This window comes from Zootoca vivipara, chromosome 15, assembly GCF_965207765.1.
Source record: "Zootoca vivipara chromosome 15, rZooViv2.hap1.1, whole genome shotgun sequence".
Taxonomy (NCBI): Eukaryota; Metazoa; Chordata; class Lepidosauria; order Squamata; family Lacertidae; genus Zootoca; species Zootoca vivipara.
In genome coordinates, this window is record NC_142598.1 from 7823422 (window position 1) to 7847080 (window position 23659).

Here is a 23659-nt window from a genome sequence, read left to right on the forward strand (position 1 = left end):
CTGGCCAATGAGGAGAAAGCGATGGGCGGGGCTCCGATAGGGGCGCTCGTTGGGAGGGGGAGAGAGAGAGGTTGCTGCTGCTGCTGCTGCTGCTCTGGCGGCGGTGGCGGAGGAGGAGGAAAATGGCGCCGAGCTCGAAATCGGAGCGGGGCGGCGGCGCGTCAGGAGGCAAGCGGGGCTCGGCGGAGTCCGGGCGCGGCGGGAGGCGGGAGCATGTGGTGAGGCAGCTCGAGCGCGTCAAGGTGAGGAAAGCGGCGGGGCCTGGCCCTGAGCGGCGGAGGTGGAAGGCGAGGGACGGGCGGCGTGTGGGAAGCAGTGGGGTCGAGATGGGGAAAAGACCCCGCGGGGATGGAGGAGATCTTAAGGGGTGCGGGGAGGGGCGGAAAGAAAGGCGGCCGGGCGGGGGTGTGTGTGTCTGTGTTGGTGCCACGGCCGAGACCTTCCGCGCTGAAGGCAGGAAATGTCTATACTGTGCTGTATGTTTATTTATTTATTAAATAAAATGTACACACCGCTTGGTTGATTGCTCCCCACCCCCCCAAAAAAACCACTCATCAGAGCAGTTTACAGGAAGATAAAACATGAATGTCGGGGGGACGACGACCTCACAACCCTACTTTAAAACATGCAAAAGTTAAAATGCTAAAGCAGATTAAAATTACCTCAGCTTTCATTGGCAGGCTTGTCTAAACAATAATGTTTTTAGTTGCATGACTACTGCTACTACAACTACTGTTACCATTACTATTATAATATATCTATTTATATATACAACCCACCCTTTTCCCTGACAGGGACTCGGCTGGGAACATAGGGAATAATAATAAAAAAGCAATTAAACACCAGTAGAATAAAAACTACAAGTATATATGTGTGTGTACACACACACATATACACACGTTTAGTCTAAACATACAGATGAAAACAACAATCACAGTAGCAACCCCCTCATTAAAAATGGCAGAAGGACAATATGGAGGGAGCTAATTTAAAAATAAAATATGTTTTTTATGGTTTTCAAGAGTAACATCATAAACGGAACATAAAAACAAAAAGAACACATGCTAGGAGGGAGCCAGTCTTCACTTCTCCAGGGAGGGAGTTCCAAAGTTATCTGGGAGGAGCCACCACCAAGAAGGCCTTCGTTCAATGTAAATTGGGGAAGGTGTGTATGTTTGAGGTTATGAATTGGATTTGGGCATACAAATTAGATTTTTTTTATTTTAAAAAAAGAATCTGTAAGATAAATGGATGGGATTATATGGTAGGTTATAACCATGTAAAACACCTTGCACATAGTTGTGCATTGGGTATTGAAATCCTTGAAAGCTAATGCCCACATAAACCAAGTTTTAGCCTTTTCTTCTGCAACAAACCAATACAGACACCCCTTCAGAATTGTTAATACTGTAGGTATGGGTGTGTGTATCCTGAGGAGAAACAAGTGTACCGGGAGAGTGAATGGCAGACTGTGATGGAAGTGCAGTCACAGGCTGGAGAAGATTGTGTGGCACTAGGGAGGCTGGTGAGGAGTAGGATGAGGGAATGAGCTGCTGCCTGTGGTTGGGGGTGTGCAAGGAGTTTGTGAAAGATGGCGGTGGAATGTTGCTTTAAGGAAGAGTGGGAAACACATGCAGCTAATAATAATACCAAAACCAAAAGAGTCTGCTCTTGCTGGACTTCTCACTACCCTTCACTCCACAGGCCCATCTGCTATCAACTGTTCCAGTGGAAGCAAGTCCAGTAGAGAGGATGCATGCAAGGAGCACCTCACAGCTGGCCATCCCTACCCATTAAGGCCTTTTTACCAGTAACTGCCCTGTGGGAAAGATCCTGATTACTTTTATACATTGTTATGTTGTGGTCTTCATTCATTCATTTATAAAAATGCAGTTTAATGTTACTTTTAAGCCATCTTGACAGATTTGTATGTAAGGTGGAATATAAATAGTTGAAATAAATGAATAGCTTTGTGTGTGTGATGAAAACATTAAGAATTCTTCTGCTAAAAGATTATCTATGAAAGTAGATAGTTAGGAGGAGGTAAATGGTGTATGGAGGTATTTCTGGCTGTGTTGGATTAGGCTAGTACAAGAGAGGCATATGTTCAAACGCCTGCTTTACCATCAAGCTAATCATGTGACCTTTGGCTAGTTGTTCTTCTGTCTGTCTGATTTACCTCGTTGGGTTGTGTGCAATGTTCGAAACTCCCATTCTAGGCGCATTTTGCGACAGGGAATTTCATTAGCACGAGCAGCTCCTGAGCTCTGCACCTAAGATTTCAGATTAAAACTGCAGAGTAGAAGGAAAGGAGGACCTTTTTTTTGCCTCCTCACTTCCAGCTACTCTCTGAAGACCAGAGAAGAGACACTCTTAAGAATATTAGGAGGGTGGGCGGAGGAAGGACTACCATGTGAAAAATTAACATAATATTTTAGCTGCAGTTCAATTGATTTTCAGCTTTGTATTCTTGTTATAAAAAAGCATGCTTAGGCATTCCTATAACCTTGGTTTAAGGTGCCCTTTTGTTCCTAGCTTTCATATCTCAGTTTCTAACACTGGTTGTGTGGTTCTGGGTAAGACAAAGATGTTGTAATCTACAGACACATGTGTAGGGAAAGAGCAAGCATATTGAGAGAATGTGAAATAGTATTGTGATGGAAGGAACATAAAATTGAAGAGGATGTAAAATTAATATAATAGAGGGGGTTTATATTGTTTGTGAGTTGCAGAGACCAGTAGCATTCAGATTCACAGTTAGTGGACAGCCGAGGACAGATCATCTGTTCCCAGCCATTTTTCGTTTTCTGCAGAAATAATTCATTATTAATCTTTTATGTTGTGGCTTGTTGGATGAAGTACTTCAAAGCTTTATTGTCCTTTGCTATGCCAGTCTTTTGGGGAGCCTTCTAATAAAGAATATAATTTCTTTGCTAGATTGAACCAAAATCCTTCTAATCCAGCAGTCAGATGCTCCTGGAAAACTTTCAGGCAGGGCATATAGATAATGGTTAACAGGAGGTTTTCCTCAGCACCTGTTAATCAGATGTATATTACATCTGTACACAGAGGTTCCTTTTTATTGTCACTAAAAGCATTTGGTCAGACCTGTTCTCTGGGGGCATGTAAAATTACTTATAAAAGTAATCTATTGCTGTTGCTGCTGTCTTCTGTAAAGCCATATTGTGCTGTGTGAAGCCACATTACTTTTTCTTCAATTTAGTTCCCCACCCCCTTTTCTAAAATAAACAAGCCATTTTCAAACCATGGGTTATGATTAAAAAGGTGGCTTCTTTCAACCACAATGTTTGGATCATATACAGCTGTACCTCAGAAGTTGAATGGAATCCGTTCTGGAAGTCCGTTTGACTTCCAAGATGTTCAGAAGCTGCATCGGATGTTTGGGTTCCTAAGAATGTTCGCAAACCAGAACATTAATTTCCGGGTTTGCGGGGTTCAGGAGCCAAAACGTTCGACTCACAAGGCGTTCGTCAACCAAGGCCCAAGGTATGACTGTATAATGTAACCCAGAGTTCTTTGAAATGAAACAAAGTGTTAGCTCTGTCCTCCTTACATCTGCTAAGGAGAAGGAAGAGAAGAGTGTGAGTCTCATTCTAGTTTATGCATTTAACACTAAACCATAGTTTAATGTTAAGTGCAAGCCAGCTGTTGGGTCATTGGCACCTGCTATCACTCCTTGTGCCTTTAACACCAGAGCAAAGCGTGTAAGTGAAAAGTTGGCCACTTTTAAGTCCATTCCTATTCATTTGTGTCATCTTGATTCTTGAGTGGGGCAGTGATATTCATGTGCAACTAGAGGTATGGCTCATCTGTGCTGTAAGGTTTGCAGTTGATTTGTGCCAAGAATCAGTGACTTGTCAGGACCACAAAGATGGCACCAGATGCTTCTGCTGCTGATTAAGCCCCATGTAACTGATGTGGCCCGTTCCCCCCTTTTGACCATTTGTGGTACTTTATACATTAGATATGGCCTTGAGATCTTTAAGAGAACCTTCTTTGATACCCCTTGCAGATCAGTGGACAGCTCTCACCTCGCCTCTTCCGTAAGCTACCACCAAGAGTTTGTGTATCCTTGAAGAGCATTGTTGATGAACATTTCTTGAGTGCAAGGTAAGACTATGTCCCTCATTCTGTGATGAACTGTCATTGTGCTGGCTCTTCCCTAACTGCATGGGTGATCTTTCTATACATGGACCTGATAGTCTTAATTTGGCATTTTTCTTTGCAGGCACATTTTCCTTGGCTTCTCTAAGTGTGGGAGATACGTCTTGTCCTACACCAGCAGCAGTGGTGATGATGATTTCTCCTTCTATATCTACCATCTCTATTGGTGGGAGTTCAATGTCCACAGCAAACTAAAAATGGTATGGTTCAAGCGGCATATGATGGGTATGGAATTGAGATCTCCCCCTTGTTGTGAATTAGGGGGATTAGCTTGGTCCTCAGAATTAAGCACAACTTGCCTTGTTATTGGTGGAACACTGTGGAAGGCACTTGGAAAACTTCAGGTAGTGGGAAATCAGGATTCAGGGAGAGTTTCGGCTTGGCAACAGGAAGAAGTATGATCTTTGAGCCATAATTGAAATTGGATCCCATCAAATAGCTGGGTCAGACATGCCAACTCTAGGTGGCAAGATGTCTTCGGGGCCCAGCCCCTCCATGCTGTGGGGGCTGGTGTAGCCTAGCAGAAGGCTGCGCAATGTCGTGAGATGTGTGTGATGTTGTATGACACCCTCCCCCCCCCCCAATCTTGGGGGGAACCTGGCGCCTCTGAGCATGGTGCTCTGTATTTGTGACACTGATTTGCAAAGCGTGTGAACTTTAGTTCTCATGTGTATTTGTGTCCTGTCTGACAGTTTGCTAGGAAGGATTAACACATCTGTTGAAGCCAATGTAGAATAATATATTTGCCCTTACATACTTGCAGTACTTGCTTATCACAGGTATACAGATTGCTTCTTGATACCCAACCATCTAAAAGCTGCAATTTATCAATCTGGCAAACAGAGTTTGCAGATAATTTTTACATACAAAAACAAGTGTTAGTAATCTGTTTTTGGCAAGAGACGTTTTTTATGGGGTAGTGGATGCCATTTTTTGTGCTGATCACAAAACCTATGTGCACTCCTGGAGCACATGTATTCTCTTATCAACCTAGACCAATTATAGTTGTGAAGATAAACTTAAGAGCATAATAGCCCTGCTAGGTTAGATCAAAAGCCCATCCAGTTCAGTGTTCTGTTCTCACAGTGGCCAACCAGGTTCTATGAGAAGCCCAGAAGCATTAATCAGTTGGGCTGACTTCATTCCTCATGCTGAGGCTGCCTCAGATGGGCTAGCTTGGACTTTATGGTTTCCAGGACAATCATGGGGTTGCATCATTTGCCCAATACATCATTAGCCCAGCCCATGATGCCAGATATACCCTTGACCTGGGAATTGCCACAGAACAGATTGGTAATACTCCGTTGTGAGTTGGTTGTCATGGATGGGTTGTATCCTGGGTAGATTTGGGTTGAATGCAACTACTCCACTCTATTAGTGGTGAGGGCATTGAGATAGTCTGTCTATGGAGACTTATGGAATTTGATGGATTCCTGAATGCTCTGAAGAATTTTCTGTCTGATGCTCCTGTTGCTTCAGGAGGGCTGACAGTAGAGCATAGGTGATGTAAATCTCTGAATCTGACAGAACACAAGTGAGAGTGCATTAATGCTCTCCATGTAGCATCAAAGGCAGATAAAGCTGATTACTTTGGCACCATTGCTTCTGCACGACTAGCAGAGCTTCTAGTGGTGAATAGATTTTTTGTTACCTGGCTGGTAGAGCATCTCTCCGACACCCTTGGAAGCCTGCTTTGACCATTTTTGGCATAAAATGTATTTGGACTTTGCTCCCTACTACTTTCCTCCCCTCCACGTACCCCTAAATCTATTCCAGGGGTTCCCTCAACCCTCTGGAGCAGATTTGGAGATGGCATTGGGGGGGGGGAGAAGAGGGGCTCAAATTCCCAGTGCACCAGCAAAAATCCTTGTACTGCCTCCTGCTAATGCAAGAGGTTAGTTGAATCTTGCCCTAGAAATTGCATGAAAACATGAATGTAGAAGACCCTGGTGTTGCAGTAATGTTAATTTAAGTTCATTTGGGACCATTGCCCTCATTTTCCTCATGATTCAGGCTAATACTGATTTTTGCTGTACATCTTTGCTTACAACACCAGTAGCCTTTGAACTCATGCCCCATTCTGACACTACCTTTACTCCCCTCTCCACACTTTTTGTATTAAATTGTATGGACGTTTGCTTGCTTTTGTCTATTCTGATTTTGTAATCAATAAATTTGATTATTAATCAAAACGTCTCCATTGGCAAAAAGAGTGCAGTTGAGGTGCAAAGAGAAAGGCAGTATGGTTACCTGGTTGGCTTTCTGAAAGGACTAAACTAAACAAAGAATTTCCCGAAGAATTCTGTGGGGAGGTGGGGTGAAGTGGAGGCTAAAGTCTTCTGGGGGAAAATTCCTTTCACAGTGGAGTGATGGAAGGAAAGGATGAAGGGAGCTTATCAGCTTCAGAGGACAGATCTCCCTTTACAAGTAAGAGTGGGAAGCCAGTATGGCTTGGGTGCCACAGAGATGAGCTGATTAACTTTTGAGTAGATCTCACTGCCACCTTGTTCACTTAGGTGACCAATGGTAAGGAGGCTGGTGACATCCTGAGGTGATGCTAGTACCGGTACTAGGGTACCACAAAGGTACTACAGTGGTACCTCGGTTTATGAACACAATTGGTTCCGGAAGTCTGTTCATAAACTGAAGCGTTCATAAACTGAAGCGAACTTTCCCATTGAAAGTAATGGAAAGTGGATTAATCCGTTCCAGACGGTCCGCGGAGTAACCGTTCATAAACTGAAGCGAACTTTTCCATTGAAAGTAATGGAAAGTGGATTAATCCGTTCCAGACGGGTCCGTGAAGTACTTAAACTGAAGCGTTCATAAACTGAAACATGGGTGTAATTGGTTCCGGAAGTCTGTTCATAAACTGAAGCGTTCATAAACTGAAGCGAACTTTCCCATTAAAAGTAATGGAAAGTGAATTAATCCATTCCAGATGGGTCCGCGGCGTTCATAAACCGAAAATTCATAAACCGAGGTGTTCATAAACCGAGGTTCCACTGTAACAGGATCAAGCTGGCAGTGAAGAGTAGAATGGGGGTGGGAAACAAAGCAAGTTTTCAAAAAGCAAGCCAGAGTCTGATCATCTGTGGGACAACTTACAGTTTTTAGTTTGCTTCCAACCAACCAACCCCATGGCTTAACATGATGTGTGGACCAGGCCAAGGTGAATCTTTTTGAATCAAAGGGAATTAATATTAGTGAACTGCTGTACACAAATACAGGTTCTGATTAATAGGGGTTACAAATTTAGACAAAGAAACCTCTACTAAAAGCAAACCAGTACTTTAACTTTTAGAGGGTATTATTAACCGGCTTCACATTGGTTTATGCTTGGGCCTGTCATGGCTTACTACAGGCATCCGAACCTGGTGCCCTCCATGTATTTTGGACTATAATTGCTGTCATCCCCAGCCTGTGTGGCCAGTGGTCAGGGATGATGGGAGTTGCTCCAAAGCATGTGGTTGGCCACTGAGAATAGATGGGCCTCCTGTTCTGCAGAGCTCTTATGTTCTTATGAAATGCACCAAATTTGGCAAGGCTGGTGTGCTGCGTCAATCGATGTTAAGTCTGGATTAATTATGAATATAAAATAGCAATCCTCACAAATCTAGAAAACCCATTTGAACTAAGGTTTAATCACAGAAAGTGCTTATTGCTTCCTCCATGAATTAATACTGTACAGCTCTAAACCATTAATTGGTTGGGTACTAATGGGACTAATTTGTTGGATACAGTACAGGTTTTAAGTGTATCCTCCTTTTTTCATGGGGTCATCTATTGCTAAGTCTCTTTTCTAAGGCCCAAGTGGGGTTTCTGAAATTTTACCAAGTGTCTTGCTGCCCCTTAGGTACGTCAGGTTCGATTGTTCCAAGATGAAGAAATCTACAGTGACCTCTACTTGACTGTATGTGAATGGCCCAGTGACTCCTCCAAGGTCATCGTTTTTGGTTTCAAGTATGTTTCTTTCAATGAAACTCGCTTTTGAGATTGAGTGTGATATCTGCCAGTTGAACTTCCCACATTTCCATGAGAATCAGGAACTCATTATACTTTCTTGAGGCATTCTGGATTACTGCTTATTATATTCTGCCTCTTAAGGAATGCTAAAAATTAGGAAAGGTGTTGGTGTCTTTACAAATTATTTAACTAACTGACGTGGCCCCCTTACTTTGATTAATTGAATCAAGCAAAAGGGTTGTGTCAGTTCCAGAGTTTGTCAGGACATTATTACCTTTCCTGAACCAAGGCTCTCTTACTTCCATGTTGTTCTAAGTAGAGCTTTGAGCTGCAGATAAAACAGATGCTAGCAAGAATTCAGTTTAAGAGGCTGTTCCTTTGCTGTTGAATGAGTTAGTGTGACTATGGAGAAGGATCATAGCTTAGTGGTGGAGCACATTCTTTTCATGTAAAAAATTGCTGGTGCCATCCCTGGAAACCTCAGATAGAGCAGGGAAAGTCTCAGACTTCCGGTCTACCGCCAGCGCTGATCGGCGAGGAATCCTCGAGCTCAGAGGTTCCTGGCGCTGTGAGGGAGGGGGAGAGCAACGCAGCCCCCCAAAAGAACCCCAGATTGAGCTTTCTGGGGGCATGAGAGCTCGGCTGCGCCCAAATGTGACTCCTCTGCTCACCAGCAAGCTCTCCTTGAGAGCTCCGAGTCAGAGCGGAGTTGCAGTCGCGGGCACCATTTTCGGGTCTACTGCTACCCTCACAGAGCGAAGTTCTGAGCCGGCAGCGGAGAGCAGTGGATTTTTTTAAAAAAAAAGGATTTGAAAGACATTCGACACCGTGAGTAACAGAAAGAATTTTTAAAAAATTCAATTGAAAAGAATTGGCCACAGGAGGAGATCTAAACAGGAAGTCGTTCTCCCCCATTGAGAGAACGGTGACACAGTTAACTTGCCTGCAGCCGGAGAGTTTGACAGGACTTTAATAACTTCCAAGGATTGGTCTTAAAACCTCCCCCCTGAGGCAGGGTAAAGGGGAGAAGGATTGATAACATTAAAATCCCTGTAAATTTTTAAAATTTGGACTGGGGGAAGCCCCCCGGGAACTGGAGTTGGGTCCCTGGAGGGGTCAGCCAGCCGCCATTATGACATCACAGTAGGAAGGAATTTGTTTACCTCTTTGAGGCTGAGAACTCTTAACTTTGAAGAGAGAGCAAATATAAGGCTGTGTACAAGAAGTTTGATAATGCTCTTTTCAGAAATGGACACAATATTTTAAAAATATGAACAAGAATTAAAAATGTTGAGAACCAGATCGGACGTAAACTTTGTTTCTGAGGTTTGGATATATGAACAGCGCCACTTCCTGCATTGTAATCTGTGCAGCTCCCATGGATTTTGAGACAAACAGGATGTCAGTAGACACAACATCATCTGGCTCTTTAGACATTGTGGATTATCAAAAACTCCTGGAACTGATTTTGGACGTGAGAGATGAATTGCAACAGAACAATATAGAGATTCACAAAATAAGACAGAACTCTGTGGAAAGTGAAGGTGGATTGGTCTTAGTAGAGAATTAACCGAAGCAGGATGCAGTCCTGGACAATATAACTGAACTTAAAAAAGAGGAGGAAGATGTATGGAATACTGTTCCCCCAGTGGGAGAGGGGGAACAAGACTTATGTTTGAATCAAGGAGTCCTCAAAGAAGAACCAGTATGGAATAATGTCCTCCCAGTGAGAGAGGGAGGGCCTGAGCTTAACTGGGGGGAAATTGAGATAGGGCTGGAAAGTGAAAACATAGCTGGATGGTACTGTGCTACAGTTAGAAAATGGGGGGGGGGGCAGCAGGGGAGAAAGAAGGGAGAGTGGTGGACAGGTGGCGAAGGAGTGGGAATAGGGTGAGGAGTAACAATGGGTTATTTTCTGATCGACTAAGATGGTCCGAAACTGGAATGTTTTATGGAGCTGGTTGATACATCTGGGAGGTCCAGAGTCCAGGGGAAGGGGGGTAGAATTAGATAAATGTGTTAAAAGTTATTATGATATAAGAAATAATATTTGAATGTATGGAAAATTTTGGGGTATAAATTGTGAGGCTAAAGGAAGAAGTAGAGATGGATGGGAAAATAAAGTTAGATTTGGATTAATTAATGAATTATAGGTTGAGGATAGTCAATGTTTTTTTTCTTCTTTGAGTAGATTAGAATTGGTAGGGAAATAATGGAAAAATTGTGTTAGAATGATTTAAGATGATAAAGGAAAAATGCTTAATTTAGATTTAATAAATGGACCCAGTGTGGGGGGAATCGAGGAAGTCCACAATGTCAAGTTGACATGTTTTTGTTTTTTGATTATGTTTTATTCTTGCTTTTTGTGTTAAAATGTTTGAAAATTAATATTATTTGAAAAAGATAGAGCAGGGAAAATCTCCTGGTTGTGATGCTGGGGCACTGCTGTCATTCAGTGTGGTCACTTCTGAGCTTGAACAAAAGATGGATGGAAGGATACATGAATTTCCTCCTCTGAAAATTGCCCCTTCTCTCCTGATAGTACCCGTTCAACCAATGGCCTGCTCATGAACATGATGATGAGTGATGAAAACCATCGGGATATCTACATTAGTACAGTTGCTATGCCTCCTCTTGTGCACTGTCCCAGCTGCAGGGACATGGCCTTTGCACATCCAGGTGAGTGGCCTATTGCTGGCAAAGTGCCCTAAATTAAGAGTCTTGGAAGGACTGATTGAAACGTTTAGTAGGGTAGCTAAAGCAGTAATAATTGCACCTGTAATCCAATGTGGGGAAATGACAGGATTCACATCATTAGAAGGAATACTTCTGCTCAATGTAATTTTCCTTAAAAAATTTCATATTGCATGCATTTCTAGTTATTAAAATGTGGCAGTCACCAAAAGTTCCTTTTTATGAAACCACTAATAAATGTGAAACATTGAAAATTTATGGCCATTGAACTTTTGTTTATAGCCATAAAGAACTTGTTTAGTTTTAGAGCCACCCCAATTCCAAGGCTCAGGATATAGTTTCAAATTCTTTCTGTTCTGCTCTAGAAATTCAGAAATCAACTATTTACTTTCCCCCATGTTCAGAGCTTGCCCTAAGTTGGTGCTGATGATCCTTTGTACATGCTCCCTAGGTGATCCAAACGCCAAATGTTTGCAGCATGGGTTCATGCTGCACACCAAGTACCAGGTGGTGTACCCTTTCCCCACATTCCAGCCAGCATTCCAGCTTAAGAAGGACCAAGTGGTGCTGCTTAATACCAGCTATTCTCTGGTAGCTTGTGCTGTTTCTGTGCACACATCAGGTAAGAGTATGGGGAAGTTTGTGTGTCACTTCTCAGCCTCTGGATGAGAGTCTGTGCAAGGTGAGCTTTGAGATGTTCAACCTCAAGTGTTGCATGCCTCTGTTGCTTTTTAGAACTGGGACTGCCCAGTTAAAACATTCGTATGTTGAAGCTTCCTTTCATTTGGAACACTGAGAAGATTCCCCATTGCAATAAATTGAAGTGCTTCCACTTTTATGTATCAAAAAGAATTCTTCAGTCCTAAAAATCTAATTCAAACTGAGGTGAACTTACTTTTCTTTGAACCCCAAGGATTTTTAGTATGGCGAACAAAATAATAAAAAGGCATTGATGTTTTAAAATACAAAATGACAGAACATTGTTTTTACCCTCTTGGCTCTAAGCTTATACAGTTTTAAGACAAAAATCTGAAAAGCCTGAGCAAATGAAAAAAGGCCTATCTGGCACTGGATAGATAACAAAGTCAGTGCTGGACAAGTCTTTCTTGGGATGGTGAAAGAGATACTGCTATCGCAGATAAAGCCTTTTCACTGATCTCTGTTTTGCCTTCTGGTTCTGAGAAAGTATAGGAAAGGGTGGACTGGAAGGGCTAATGAAGGTGAGAGGAATAGGCTCTTGGAATATTATTTTATTTATTTCATAAAGTTTATACACTGCTTGATTATATATTTTAAAAACCCTCAAAGCAGAAAGGTAAAACAATAAAATCAAGAAAAAGTTACAACCATACTTTAGCATAACCTGAACTTTCTAAGCATCTGGGTAGCCTTGTCTGAACAAGAATGTTTTTAGCAGGCGCTGAAAAGACTACAGTAAAAGGCGCCTGCTTCATATCAATAGGCAAGGCATTCCAAAGTATAGGTGCCACAGTAAATGATCAAGTTCTTACAAATGCAGAAGAGGTATTATGTGGCACCTGTAGTAGTGCCAGTTTCACCAGTCGAAGTGGTCGAGTGGGCACATGGGGCAAGGTGATCTCGTAGGTAAACTAGACCCAAGTTGTTAAAGGCTTTCTATACTAATAGAAACTTGGCCTAGTAATGAGCAGGCAACCAGTGCAGACCTCTGAGCACAGGTGTTTTATGCTGACATGACCTTCATTGTGTTGCAGCATTCTGCACTAACTACAGCTTCTGGATCAAGCATGAGAGAAGCCTCATGTAGAGCGCATTGCATTAATCCAGTCTTGAACTAACAAATGCATGAACTACTGTGGCAACACTTTCCTGGTTCAGGAAAGGCCGTAGCTGTTGAATTAGCTGCAGTTGGGAAAAAGCACTTCTAGCCTCAGATGCTACCTGAGCCTCCAGCCACAGAGCTGGATCCAGAATCACTCCCAAATTGCGAAACTGCTCCTTCAGGGGGAGTGCAACCCCATCCAGGGCAGGCAACTGACCAAATTCTTGGATATTGGAGCTACTTGCCCACAATGCACCGTGGTGACCTCAGTCATTAAAAATGAAAGGTTCTATCAACATTTGTCCATCTTGGGGTGGGAAGTATTTGTCACGCTAAACTAAATTTTAGAAAGACTGTGCTGCTGCAATAAGGAACTGCCCAATTGACACTTCCATCTTTGGTCCATCTTTCCCAGTACTAATCTATCTTGCAAATCCTTATATGGAGGTGCCAGGGATTAAAACTCCAATGCTTACTATTATTCTTATTATATATTTATTTATACCCCCCCTCCCTTTCCCCTGTCAGAACTCAAGGCAGCTTACAGATTAAAAACAAGAATCACTAAAAACCAAAAAGTGATATTTTAAATAATGATTATAATTAAAACCATATACATATATACAGTAGTTTATGTATACATGTTTATGCAATATGTATATGCCCCATTTCTGAACTAAACCAGTCGTTGTCATAGATGTGAATTCTGCTTGAAAAAGAGGTAGGCTTGTAGACAGGCTGAAGTCCAGCCAGCCTGTGGGAAGCAAGGAGAGCTTTGATATAAAAAACATGCAGAAAAACATAAGAAGAGTCTGCTGGGTCAAGCCAATGGCCCATCTAATCCGTCACTGTTCTCAGAGTGGCCATCCAGAAGCCCATTGGAAGCCTGATTGCAGAACCTGAGTGCAACAACACTTTCCCGTGCCCCTTAAACATTTTATCACTGCATCTTACCCCTTCCAAAGGGAACAGAACCTAAGATTTTAATCAGTTATTGATATCTGATTACCTTGAAGTCATACTGTTTTGCTGGTGATTGAAAACGATGGCACATTGGGTGCAGAAATTGCAGTCTATTCAGCATTTTCTAACTTTCCTTCGCTACCTTCTTTCAGATGACAGCAACTTTTGCCAAATTCTTTATGATAGGAGTCGTCAGCCCTGGTCTCCTGTTGAAGTCAGCCACACAGCTCTCATCTCACAGTGCCCTGCGGGCTTGGAAGAAGGGCTAGAAAGAGATAACTGTTACTGTCAGGATGGAGCTGCACTGCAGCAGCCCCTTGCCGTGCCTCCGCAGGACACAGGAAACCATGTCTCCCCTGCTGTAGCTATGGCAAAGGAGTTTGTTGCGGACATCTTCCGGAGAGCCAAGGAAGCTAAAGGCACTGCCCTGATGGAAGAGGAGGCAGGCAGTGGGCTTCAGTGCCTTCTTGACTCTGATGGGGCCCTTGGCCAGGGCAGTTCAGCCTCTTGGGATCTAGGGAAGAGATTGGGGTCTTGCTTGCATGGCAGTGGCACTTGTAGCTCCACATCTCCTGGGAAAGACAGCATCTCTGATGTGGATGGATCTCCCAAAGATTCACCCACTGCCAGTGCTGAACTGGAAAACCAGCCAACAGAGCCAGGCTACGTGAACTATACTAAACTGCGTTATGTTATGGAGCCCAGTGATTCTTCTGAGGCAGAAGTTGGTAAGTGTCCCTTTAAAACAAAGCATGGTGTTTTGGGGAAGGAGCAGGTGACAGGGTTTTGAACCTCTGGCATCTGGATCTGCAGGCACGATCAAAGAGGCTCAGTAACAAAGCCTGCAGTTGTGCTGGTTCTCGATAGGCATCCTCTTCCCTAGAAGGCATAGTGTGTCAGGCCCATGCTATTGGTTGACTTCCTATATGTACAAGGAAAAGCCTTTTTCTTCAGCCTTGGGAATGTTTCCCATGCTGTCCCCGTTGTATACAGCTACGAGCAGCAGTTTTCTTCTTGTGTTGCCCCTGATCTCATGGGCTCCCTCTGAACACTCAAACAACAGTTTGGGGCAGGCCTGGCAGTGGGACTGCATGAGAGATTTTTGCTCTTCTCTTCTGGAAATACTGTATACAACACAGGGACTTAAAGGTTTCCATGTCTCCTATTAATGTGAAACAGTGAGGTGGAACTATGTTGAGGCATGGAGCCTAGTTGCCCTAGGCTGAATGGGCCTTGTAATGCCAATTCTACTAGTATAGTAGCTGATAGAACTAATTGTGACTTGTTTATAATCATAGCAAGTGGCTGTTGAAACTCTTGAGAAGTAAGTCCATGTATAAGAGGCTAATTTTTATTTTCACTTTAAGGGGAATGGATTTGACAGAAATTTGATAATTAATATGCGACTTCAACAAGAGAATACTGAGTGTGCATGTAGGGTTTTTTCCTTGGGATATTTTCCTAATCCTACCTCGGTGTTAAGCAGTATGTTTACAGATGCATAAAGGAAGGAATGTGTGTACTCTGCAAGAAAAGGAAAATCAAACTGCCAAGGAAAGCTGAATTATGTGATCTATGTAAGTTAGGCAGAGGTGCTGGTGTATACATCTTGCAAAACTTATTGGTCATAGGGAGGACCAAAGAGCTGAGCACAGCACTGACCACTGACATCCTGCTCACTTCTCCCCACCCCAGTGGTGGATAAAGGGTGTTCATCTGAATTCATTCACTGAGAGTCTGAAGGTCTGCATAAAGTATGAATAGGGGACAGACATGTCTTCTGCATGCATGTATTTTGAAACATGATAAAAAAATTCCTTCAGTAGCACCTTAAAGACCAACTAAGTTTTTATTTTGGTATGAGCTTTCGTGTGCATGCACACTTCTTCAGATACATGCTTAGCCAGAAAACTAGGTGCCCTACCATCCATTGAGTCATTTTGAATGACGGTTCCATTATTGCTTCATTTTATGCCCTTGGAGTGATTTAGGTTTGCAAGGTTCAACAACTCATCTTTCTGGCAAAACTAGGATGCTGCACTTCACCATGATTGCTTGGTTTTCCTATGTGCATTGTTTGGGTCCCTCGAATGGGAAACCTATTTCAGCCCAAGGATTGTGTTCCTTTCTGGGGAATCTTCCGAGACAAATATGCCAGAGGTTGGTGGGGCCAGAGGCAAATATAGGCAGAATAATGATTCATTTTACCTCCTTACCGTAGGCTAGTTTCTGTACATATTCATCGCACGCTCTCTCTGCCTCTCTAGCCATGCAGAAACACGTCTGGTGCAAAGCAGGGGCAGTGAGGGGGTATGGCCTGTGGAGGGGGATGTACCCTGGGGAAAGTTCTGAGGGCCAGATAGAGAGGCCTGGATAGCAGCATTTTGTCCCTGGGCCTGAGGTTCCCCATCCCTGCTCTGAACCAAACAGAATGGGGGATGTTGGGAACACAATGCAAGGAAAACCTTACGGTAAGTAGGCTGCTCCGTGGCAGGGTTTGGCAAATGAAACATAATAATAATAATAATAATAATAATAATAATAATAATAATAAATAAAATTTTATTTATGCCCTGCTCTCCCCAGTCAGAACCGGGCTCAGGGCGGCTCACACCAATAAAATTACAATAAAACATAAAAAGCAATTAATTAAAATACAGATTAAAATACAGTATTAAAATTTAAAATGCAGCCTCATTTTGAGTAGTCAAATACAAGCCATGAGGGAGGAAAAACGCAGGGGTCAGACTAAGTCCAACCCAAAGGCCAGGCGGAACAGCTCTGTCTTGCTGGCCCTGTGGAAAGATGACAAATCCCGCAGGGCCCTGGTCTCCTGTGAAAGAGTGTCCAACCAAGTTGGGGCCAATACTGAAAAAGCCCTGGCCCTAGTAGAGGCCAATCTAGCCACCTTATGGCTCGGGATCTCCAGAAGATTGTTGTTTGTGGACCTTAAAGTCCTCCGTGGGGCATACCAGGAGAGGCGGTCCCGTAGATACGAGGGTCCCAAGCCGCATGATTATGTTAGGTCTCTTGGCTTTGTGCTTGAGTTGGCTGTGGTGACAGATCTCCAGCCATGGAAAATGTAGACCTCATGTCTGAAATTGTAGACTTGGCAAATGTTCAAAACATTTGACATGCATCTGTGGGCAGGGGTGTGCATGTGGGCCCTGCTGCAGTGTCCCCGTGTGCGTCATTCTGCATGCTCAGTCCTCAACTTGCCCCATGTTGAGGTGGGAGGAGTCTGCAGGGGGGCTGTACTCATTTTGCTTGAACTCGAGTGAATCGCCTTGCAGTGTTGGGAACCTGCTCTATCAGGGTCACCAGTCATGTGGAAGGCTCTTCTCCCACTCAGGTGAAGTAACATAGAAGCCCCCTGCAGACCACCCCATGCAGCATGAGGACGATTGCAAACTAAAGGAGGATGTGCTACATGTATGAGGAAATTGGACGTGGGAGTTGTGTACATGCCCTTGCCGCTGCCCACATTTAAAAGCATTTGTGTGTTAAGACACTAAGTATGCCTTATATTTTCCTCTTGGGTGGTTGTGCCTCTGTGAATCATCCACTTTCCACGAATCTGTACAATCTGTAGAGTTGGAAGGGACCACATGGGTCATATAGTCCAGCCGCATTGTTTGCTCAAATCCATGACCCTGGAGATTAAGAATATCATGCTTTAGTGACTGTTGAAGCAGATTCAGTTTTAGACTACAAAAAGTCTGGGGAAGACACTGTGAATCCACCCTTAGAAGCAAATGTTGAGCCTTGGTGCCTTGCTGCTGTAATTGGACCAGTATGAGGAAACATGGGTTTCAATTGCCTTTCAGGTCACAAATCTGGCCTGGTGGTTTTGCACATTGCTGCCTCTCAGTCTTGCCCACCTCACAGCACATGAAATAATTTCTTATCTTTTCATTTTTGCATACTTCCACCTGTATGGCACACTACTGATAGGGCAGTCTCCAAACAGAGTAGAAATTTATTTATACTTGTAAAATGTGAAGAAGGCTAATATAATGGGGAGAGGAGGGGGAAAGGAATTTTTAAAATATTTCCATCAATGCAAAGCTGAGACTGGGAAAAGCAGCCTCAGCCTTGCATTGTTGGAAAGATGAAAATTTCCTTTTGAAGCATCCTGTTCCAGGAGCAAAGATTCTTTTGGTCCCTGATGTGCGCACTGTCTCTTCCTTCCTCCCTCCCTCTCTCTTTCTCTTTCATTCTCCCTAAATTTGAGCTGCTTGGACAGGTGCTTCATCTTGGCATCTGTTTCTTTTGACTGTGTGAGATTACCCTCTCCTTCGTCTCATATTGTGTTTACTTTCAGAATATGAGGATGATAAGATCTCCTTGCCATTTGTTGTGACAGACCTGCAAGGAAGAAATTTGAAGCTGCTGAAAGAGAAGGCTGTCTGTCAGGTGAGGGTGGTTCTGGTCCCAGCATCATTAGAGAAACTGGATTTGCAGCTAGCCTAGACTTGTGATTGGTTCACTTAAACTGAACCATCTTGATTTATTTCTATTAACAAGGTGACCTAAAGTCACTGAGAGGAGTTAATTTAAACTCAAGCAGGTTTCTCCTTCCCACTTATTTCCTAAACAGAAGTGTATACTGATTACTTCATATAACCAGAAAGAAGTGTAGTTTTGCAACTAGAGGGTTGTATTCCGTGCTAGTTCTATTAAGAAGAGACTCGTTGAAGTTCATTGATCCAAGTTAGTCATGTCCATTTATTTCAGTGGGTCTGTTCCAGAGCCTTCAATACAGATCTGTTCACCTCCCAAAAATTTTAAACTGAAAGCTGAAACTCATTCAGAAAGGTATCTGGTGTAGTCCTCTGGAGACTGCATCCCAAAAACTTGAGCACATGGAGGAATGAGCAAGTGATTGAATGACAATTATGTATGTACCAGCTCTCTGCATATGGAAAAACTAGAAAGTCGTGGAGGAAGCTAGTTCAGAATCCTTCCTAATGTGCTAATTGTCCCCAGGCTGGGCATTTTGACATTGGGGAACTTTCAAACGTGATTTCCCCCACCTACGTTCTGCAATGATACAGTCCCTAGAGAGCTGAACTTTCTCGTTTTTAATCATGTAGATCATACTGATGGGCCAGACGGTCTAGGAAGTCCATCACACCAGCAATACGCCACCCTAAGGGGTGCTTCCACATGGATTTGCTACACATGGCTGGCTTTTGCAATATATTACAGCTGTGCCATAGAGCCACCTCAGGGAGCAGGGAGCTTAGCAGCAGGCACATGCTCATAATATATGATGCTGGCTTAAAGGATTATTAGAGGAGTAGAATCAGCTTTCCCCCTCAACTGAAGAGTAATATATTTGGTTACAAAATGTCCTCTAACTGGTGGTGTTTCTAGTCTTCTGCCGTCATCCTATGACAGTTACTGAGCTTTCTGCTACCGAAATGCTGCTCTGTTAGTGTTGATGCACCTGGCCTACAGAACTCACTAGTAGAAAGTTGGCAGCCTTCATCTTGGCTCACTTGCACCAACTGCTCATCCATCATCTGCAACATGAGGTCACTTACAGAGATTGCATCTATCCACTACCCTCCAGCGATAAAAGGGAGCTGTTTTGATACCAGAGGGGGGCAGCAGGTTCCACCTCAAAGGAGTCTCTGGAAGGTGCTCTCTGCCATTTTGACTTTCCCTCCCAAGCTTTGTTAGGATTAAAGTTGTTTTAGATTCACAGTTGGGTTTTGCACATTGTAAGTTTTTATGCTGTAAATGTTTGAGAATTTAGAATTGTCTCAAGGTGGCTCTGGTGCAGGGCTGGCGATGCAAATGCTTCCCCTTTCCTAAAGCTGCATCTTTCTTTGCCTTTCCAGGGCCAATACTTAACAGTGGAGCAACTGACTTTAGATTTTGAGTATGTCATTAATGAGGTGATCCGGAACGATGCCTCATGGTCCAAGCAGTTTTGCTCCTTCAGTGACTACGACATCGTCATTTTGGAGGTAAGACAATGTTGGGTGTATTACCGCACCAACGGTGCCCCATTTGGGTGCAGTTTGGGTCATTGAGGAACTATGTTGCATCCTTGCAGCCATTGATCTCTGGACTTTATTTCCAAGGAAGGGCTTTATTTGTTGTCTCTTTTATTAATTTTTGATAGCTACATCGAATCCTTTTGAAGCTAAAGTGAGAGAGATATCAACATAAATAGCCAATGCATGTCTAGTTGGCATTTACTGTATTGCTACACTACAAGAGCCCTTGGCAATTGACCTACCTGTTTAATACCCTCTAGCAAGCCCCACTCCTATCCTTTCTTTAATTTTCTGGTTAGTTGTGACTGAAGGGGAGACTGAAACACAGTTGCACCATTGTTTGAAAACCAGAACTCTCACTATGCTTGCCATTGACCATGTTGGCCAATAGTGCCAAGGCATACTTAAAATGCTGTGGCCTTAGTAATTTAGGCTAGTACATGTGAATTATATTCAGTGCCAGCAGATGTCATCACCTGTTTGATTTTCCAACTCAAAAGGGCCTTTGAGAGTCCCATTCTGCTTTCAGGCATGATACCTAATTTGTATGGGAGCCTTCACTAATAAGGGGTAGCGGGAGACCTTCTTTTCTACCTCACCAAAGGTGGCTGATATGGAACCTTCCTTTTTTTAAAGACAGAGATGGCCAATTGTCTCCCTAGTGTCTCATTATAAGGTGCAAAGCTTGCTACTGCTATTTACCTCTCATTTCTTGGGAGACATATCCACCAGATTGGAAGTGGTACTCTGCAACACAGTCCCAAGACTGCCCCAGGGGAGGATTGAAAGGGGTGGGAGAAATCCTTCTCCCATGGTATCTCACAGCTTCTTGAGCCTGTGTGGCTTGGGTTATGCCTAGCCAAGGAATTAAGAGTGTGTGTGTTGTGTTGACCAGGGAATGTGCACACAGGGGGAGAAGTAGAATTGTTCCATCTGGCAAGCTAAAATGCTTGCATTGATGGAACCATTGCCTTGGTGTGATGTTGAAGCTCACCCCGTTGCTGATTTAAAGCAATAGTTAGATAGCAGAACTCTATAAAAACATAAGGCACTAGAACAAATGCCTGTCCCCAAAAGTTGTGTACATATTCTGAAAGGTGTTGGGCCAGCAATTCTGACTTACTGGTCCCGATATAAGTACGGTGCAGTTCAGGTAGTTTGCTTTTACCAGCTGTCAACTTTGCCTTCCTAGGTGTGTCCAGAAACCAACCAAGTTATTATCAATATCGGACTCCTGCTCCTAGCCTTTCCTTCTCCTGATGAAGAGGGGCAGCTCAGGTGAGTCTCTGTCAGACCCACCTTGGGCCTCTGAATATCTTCTCTCTTTGAATTTCTGTCATGTTAGGATTTTGACACAGAAGGACCTTTGGTAGGGGGAGAAATATTTTGGAGTGATTTACTAGAGTAGAAGGAAGCAGACTAAACATTAATATATAGGGCTTAAAAGTCATACACTTCACCTGTTTTGTCAGCTCACTTTTGCATTTTGGTCTTAATTTGGGTGGAGCTAAGTGAATTTTTTGCAGAACCCTCATTTTGTGTGTGTGTTGGGGGGGGGGAGAAATCAGATTTTAATGAAATTTTTACAAATGTGGTCTCATGATTTGTCAAAATATTGCCCAATACTGCAAATAGTAACATTAATGTCATTTGTCAAATAGTCAAAACCACCCAGCTAGCAAATATTTTCCAGTATTTACTCTCAGGTAATGAAATCAGATGCAAAATCCCAATCTTAGTACTTGGGCAAATACTTGGCAATAACTAGTATGTGAAAATAGCATCTGCGGAGGATATATATTGAGAGCAAATTACTTTCAGCTGTGGTTCTGAGTATCTAAGCTCTCTTCCTGGAGCCAATAGCTGGGCATAGGCTGGCGGAGGTCCATCAGTTGCTGAGATTAATCTTGGAGTAATTTACAAGGTATGTCGTTGGAAAGAGGATGTTGCTTTCTAGTGTACACAGCTGCTTGTCTAGATTGCCCTTTTCTGGTTTTCACAGGCCAAAGACATATCACACTAGTCTCAAAGTTGCATGGGATCTGAACACTGGCATCTTTGTCACAGTCAGTGTGGGAGACCTCACAGAAGTCAAAGGGCAGACCAGGTAAGACATTGTGTGATGTGCCATAAGGGAAATCCATCTCAGACAGCTGGTTCTAGTTGACTAGTTACCAGTTGCCCGATATATTCAGTATTATGAACAACGCACCAAAACGTATTTTGAACACACACAAATTCTTCATGTAGAACTGCATCCATTTATTTTTAATTGGCTATGCAATGTATGGGCCTGTATTTAGTACAGTTCCACCCCCTGTATTTTTTGTTGTAATCTGTTATTTTTTGTGAAATAGTCTATATTTTTATAAATAAATAAAATAATTAAGGAGCTTGCTAAAGCCAACTATCACCTGTACCCATACTGTTTCACCTAAAACCGTTCCCACAGCTGAAGGGAGTTTATAGTTGCAAATGAGTAGACATTTCACGAAGCCTCAGTCTGTTGTGGATTAATGATACCAAGATGGGGAAAGAAACTGTGATTTCTTCCTTAGTACTTTGTTGGAGACCTGTTTGCAGATTGTGGATGCTGATAGAGCCCCATCTTTCTTCCCTTAGTGGCAGTGTGTGGAGCTCCTACCGGAAAAGCTGTGTGGACATGGTAATGAAATGGCTGGTGCCAGAGAGCAGTGGTCGTTATGTCAACAGGATGACTAACGAGGCCCTTCATAAAGGTAACTCAGCACTTTCTAGGAGGCCCCTGGGTGCCTTCCTCAAGGCATAGTGGTGATACCGTAGTTGACTGGTTAATGTTGAGGCAGGAAGCCTACTTCAAACCAGGGAGCCAGCTGCTGGTTTCTGTGCCTCTCAGGAGGACAACATGTCTTTTCTAGGACACGGAAGGACTCATTCTCACCCTTGCTGTTGCTCAGGGCTAGCTTTAAGTTTCAGCTTATTCCTGTGCCTCCTTCCTAAATTGTAATGTGGTGTATTCTTGGAACACTGATGGCCTTTTGTGGATTGCCTGGCCCAGATCAGTGTGTGACTAATTTCATGTCTTCCTCCTTCCCCCTACAGGCTGCTCCTTGAAATTCCTTGCCGACAACGAGCGTTACACTTGGATTGTCTTATGAGGCCAGGTTCAGAAGCAAAGCTTACATCAGTAGTTCATTTCCTGCCATAACTGTGTGTCACATTCAACTACCTCCCTTGTTAAAAGTTTTTAATTTCCCTATCCCTTTGGACTAGACAGTTGCCCCAATGACCCTGAGTGCATCTTAATTGATTTGTGGGTAGAACCACACCCTCTGCTTCATTGTCTCTACATGCTGGGGGGGGGGGAATACAAGGCTGGTCCAGATGCTCTGAAAAGCCTGCCTCTCCTTGTAAGGTAGTCGTACTAGTTGGACTACACAGGCTCCAACAGAAAAGCAGCTGCTTCTGTGCAGTTATGTCCATTTGTACTTGGTGAAACTGCAAGGAGACTCTTAAGAGGTGAGTCTTCTACAGGGTTTGTCCTCCTCGGGCCTAGAAAATGAAATGATTCCGGGGCAACGATTGTTAAGGAGACCAAAACCAACTTCCCTGTTTTGAGTTTCAGTGTTTCAGGACCCCCACCCCCCGAGTGGATGGGGCCACAAATGTGTTTTTCATTCTTTTAATTTGTCTCAAGCAGGCTTTCTCTTCCCTGCAATAAACATTTAAATTTGAGAATGGCTGTTATTGTTTCATTTGCTCTTTGAGAGGAAAAAACTTCATCACTTCCAAGGCTATATTTGAGAACCTACTTACATTGCAGCCAGAGGTGGGTTTAGGGTACTTCAACTGGTTTGGCTACATGGGTGCCACAACAATGATGTAGAACAGAGTGTGAGAGGTGGGGCGCAGAATTTTAGTGTTGCACAGGGTGCTGCTGAAATTTGAGAGCCCAAAATCCACCACTGCTGCAGCAAGGTGTATGTATATTCCCAAAGCCACTGGCTGCAAACTTAGGAGATGCTTGTGCAAGCTCAAGATGCTTTTTTGCCTCTTTTCA

General features: G+C 43.3%; 1 protein-coding gene across 2 annotated transcripts; it reads left to right on the forward strand.

Moving 5' to 3' along the window:
- The first annotated feature begins 88 nt into the window (after nucleotides 1-88).
- DCAF15 (DDB1 and CUL4 associated factor 15) lies at nucleotides 89-23337 on the forward strand. 2 transcript variants are annotated; one of them, XM_035097442.3, is made up of 14 exons: nucleotides 89-242; nucleotides 1705-1810; nucleotides 4034-4131; nucleotides 4250-4385; nucleotides 8042-8148; nucleotides 10694-10830; nucleotides 11297-11467; nucleotides 13762-14337; nucleotides 17934-18025; nucleotides 19459-19587; nucleotides 20813-20898; nucleotides 21623-21727; nucleotides 22243-22358; nucleotides 22702-23337. In XM_035097442.3, exons 2-14 carry the CDS (start codon nucleotides 1757-1759, stop codon nucleotides 22755-22757), a joined length of 1863 nt encoding a protein of 620 aa, XP_034953333.2. In that variant the 5' UTR covers nucleotides 89-242; nucleotides 1705-1756; the 3' UTR covers nucleotides 22758-23337. The 2 variants fall into 2 exon arrangements, with proteins under 2 accessions (XP_034953333.2, XP_034953332.3); XM_035097441.3 differs by lacking the exon at nucleotides 1705-1810.
- Nucleotides 23338-23659: the final 322 nt, after the last annotated feature.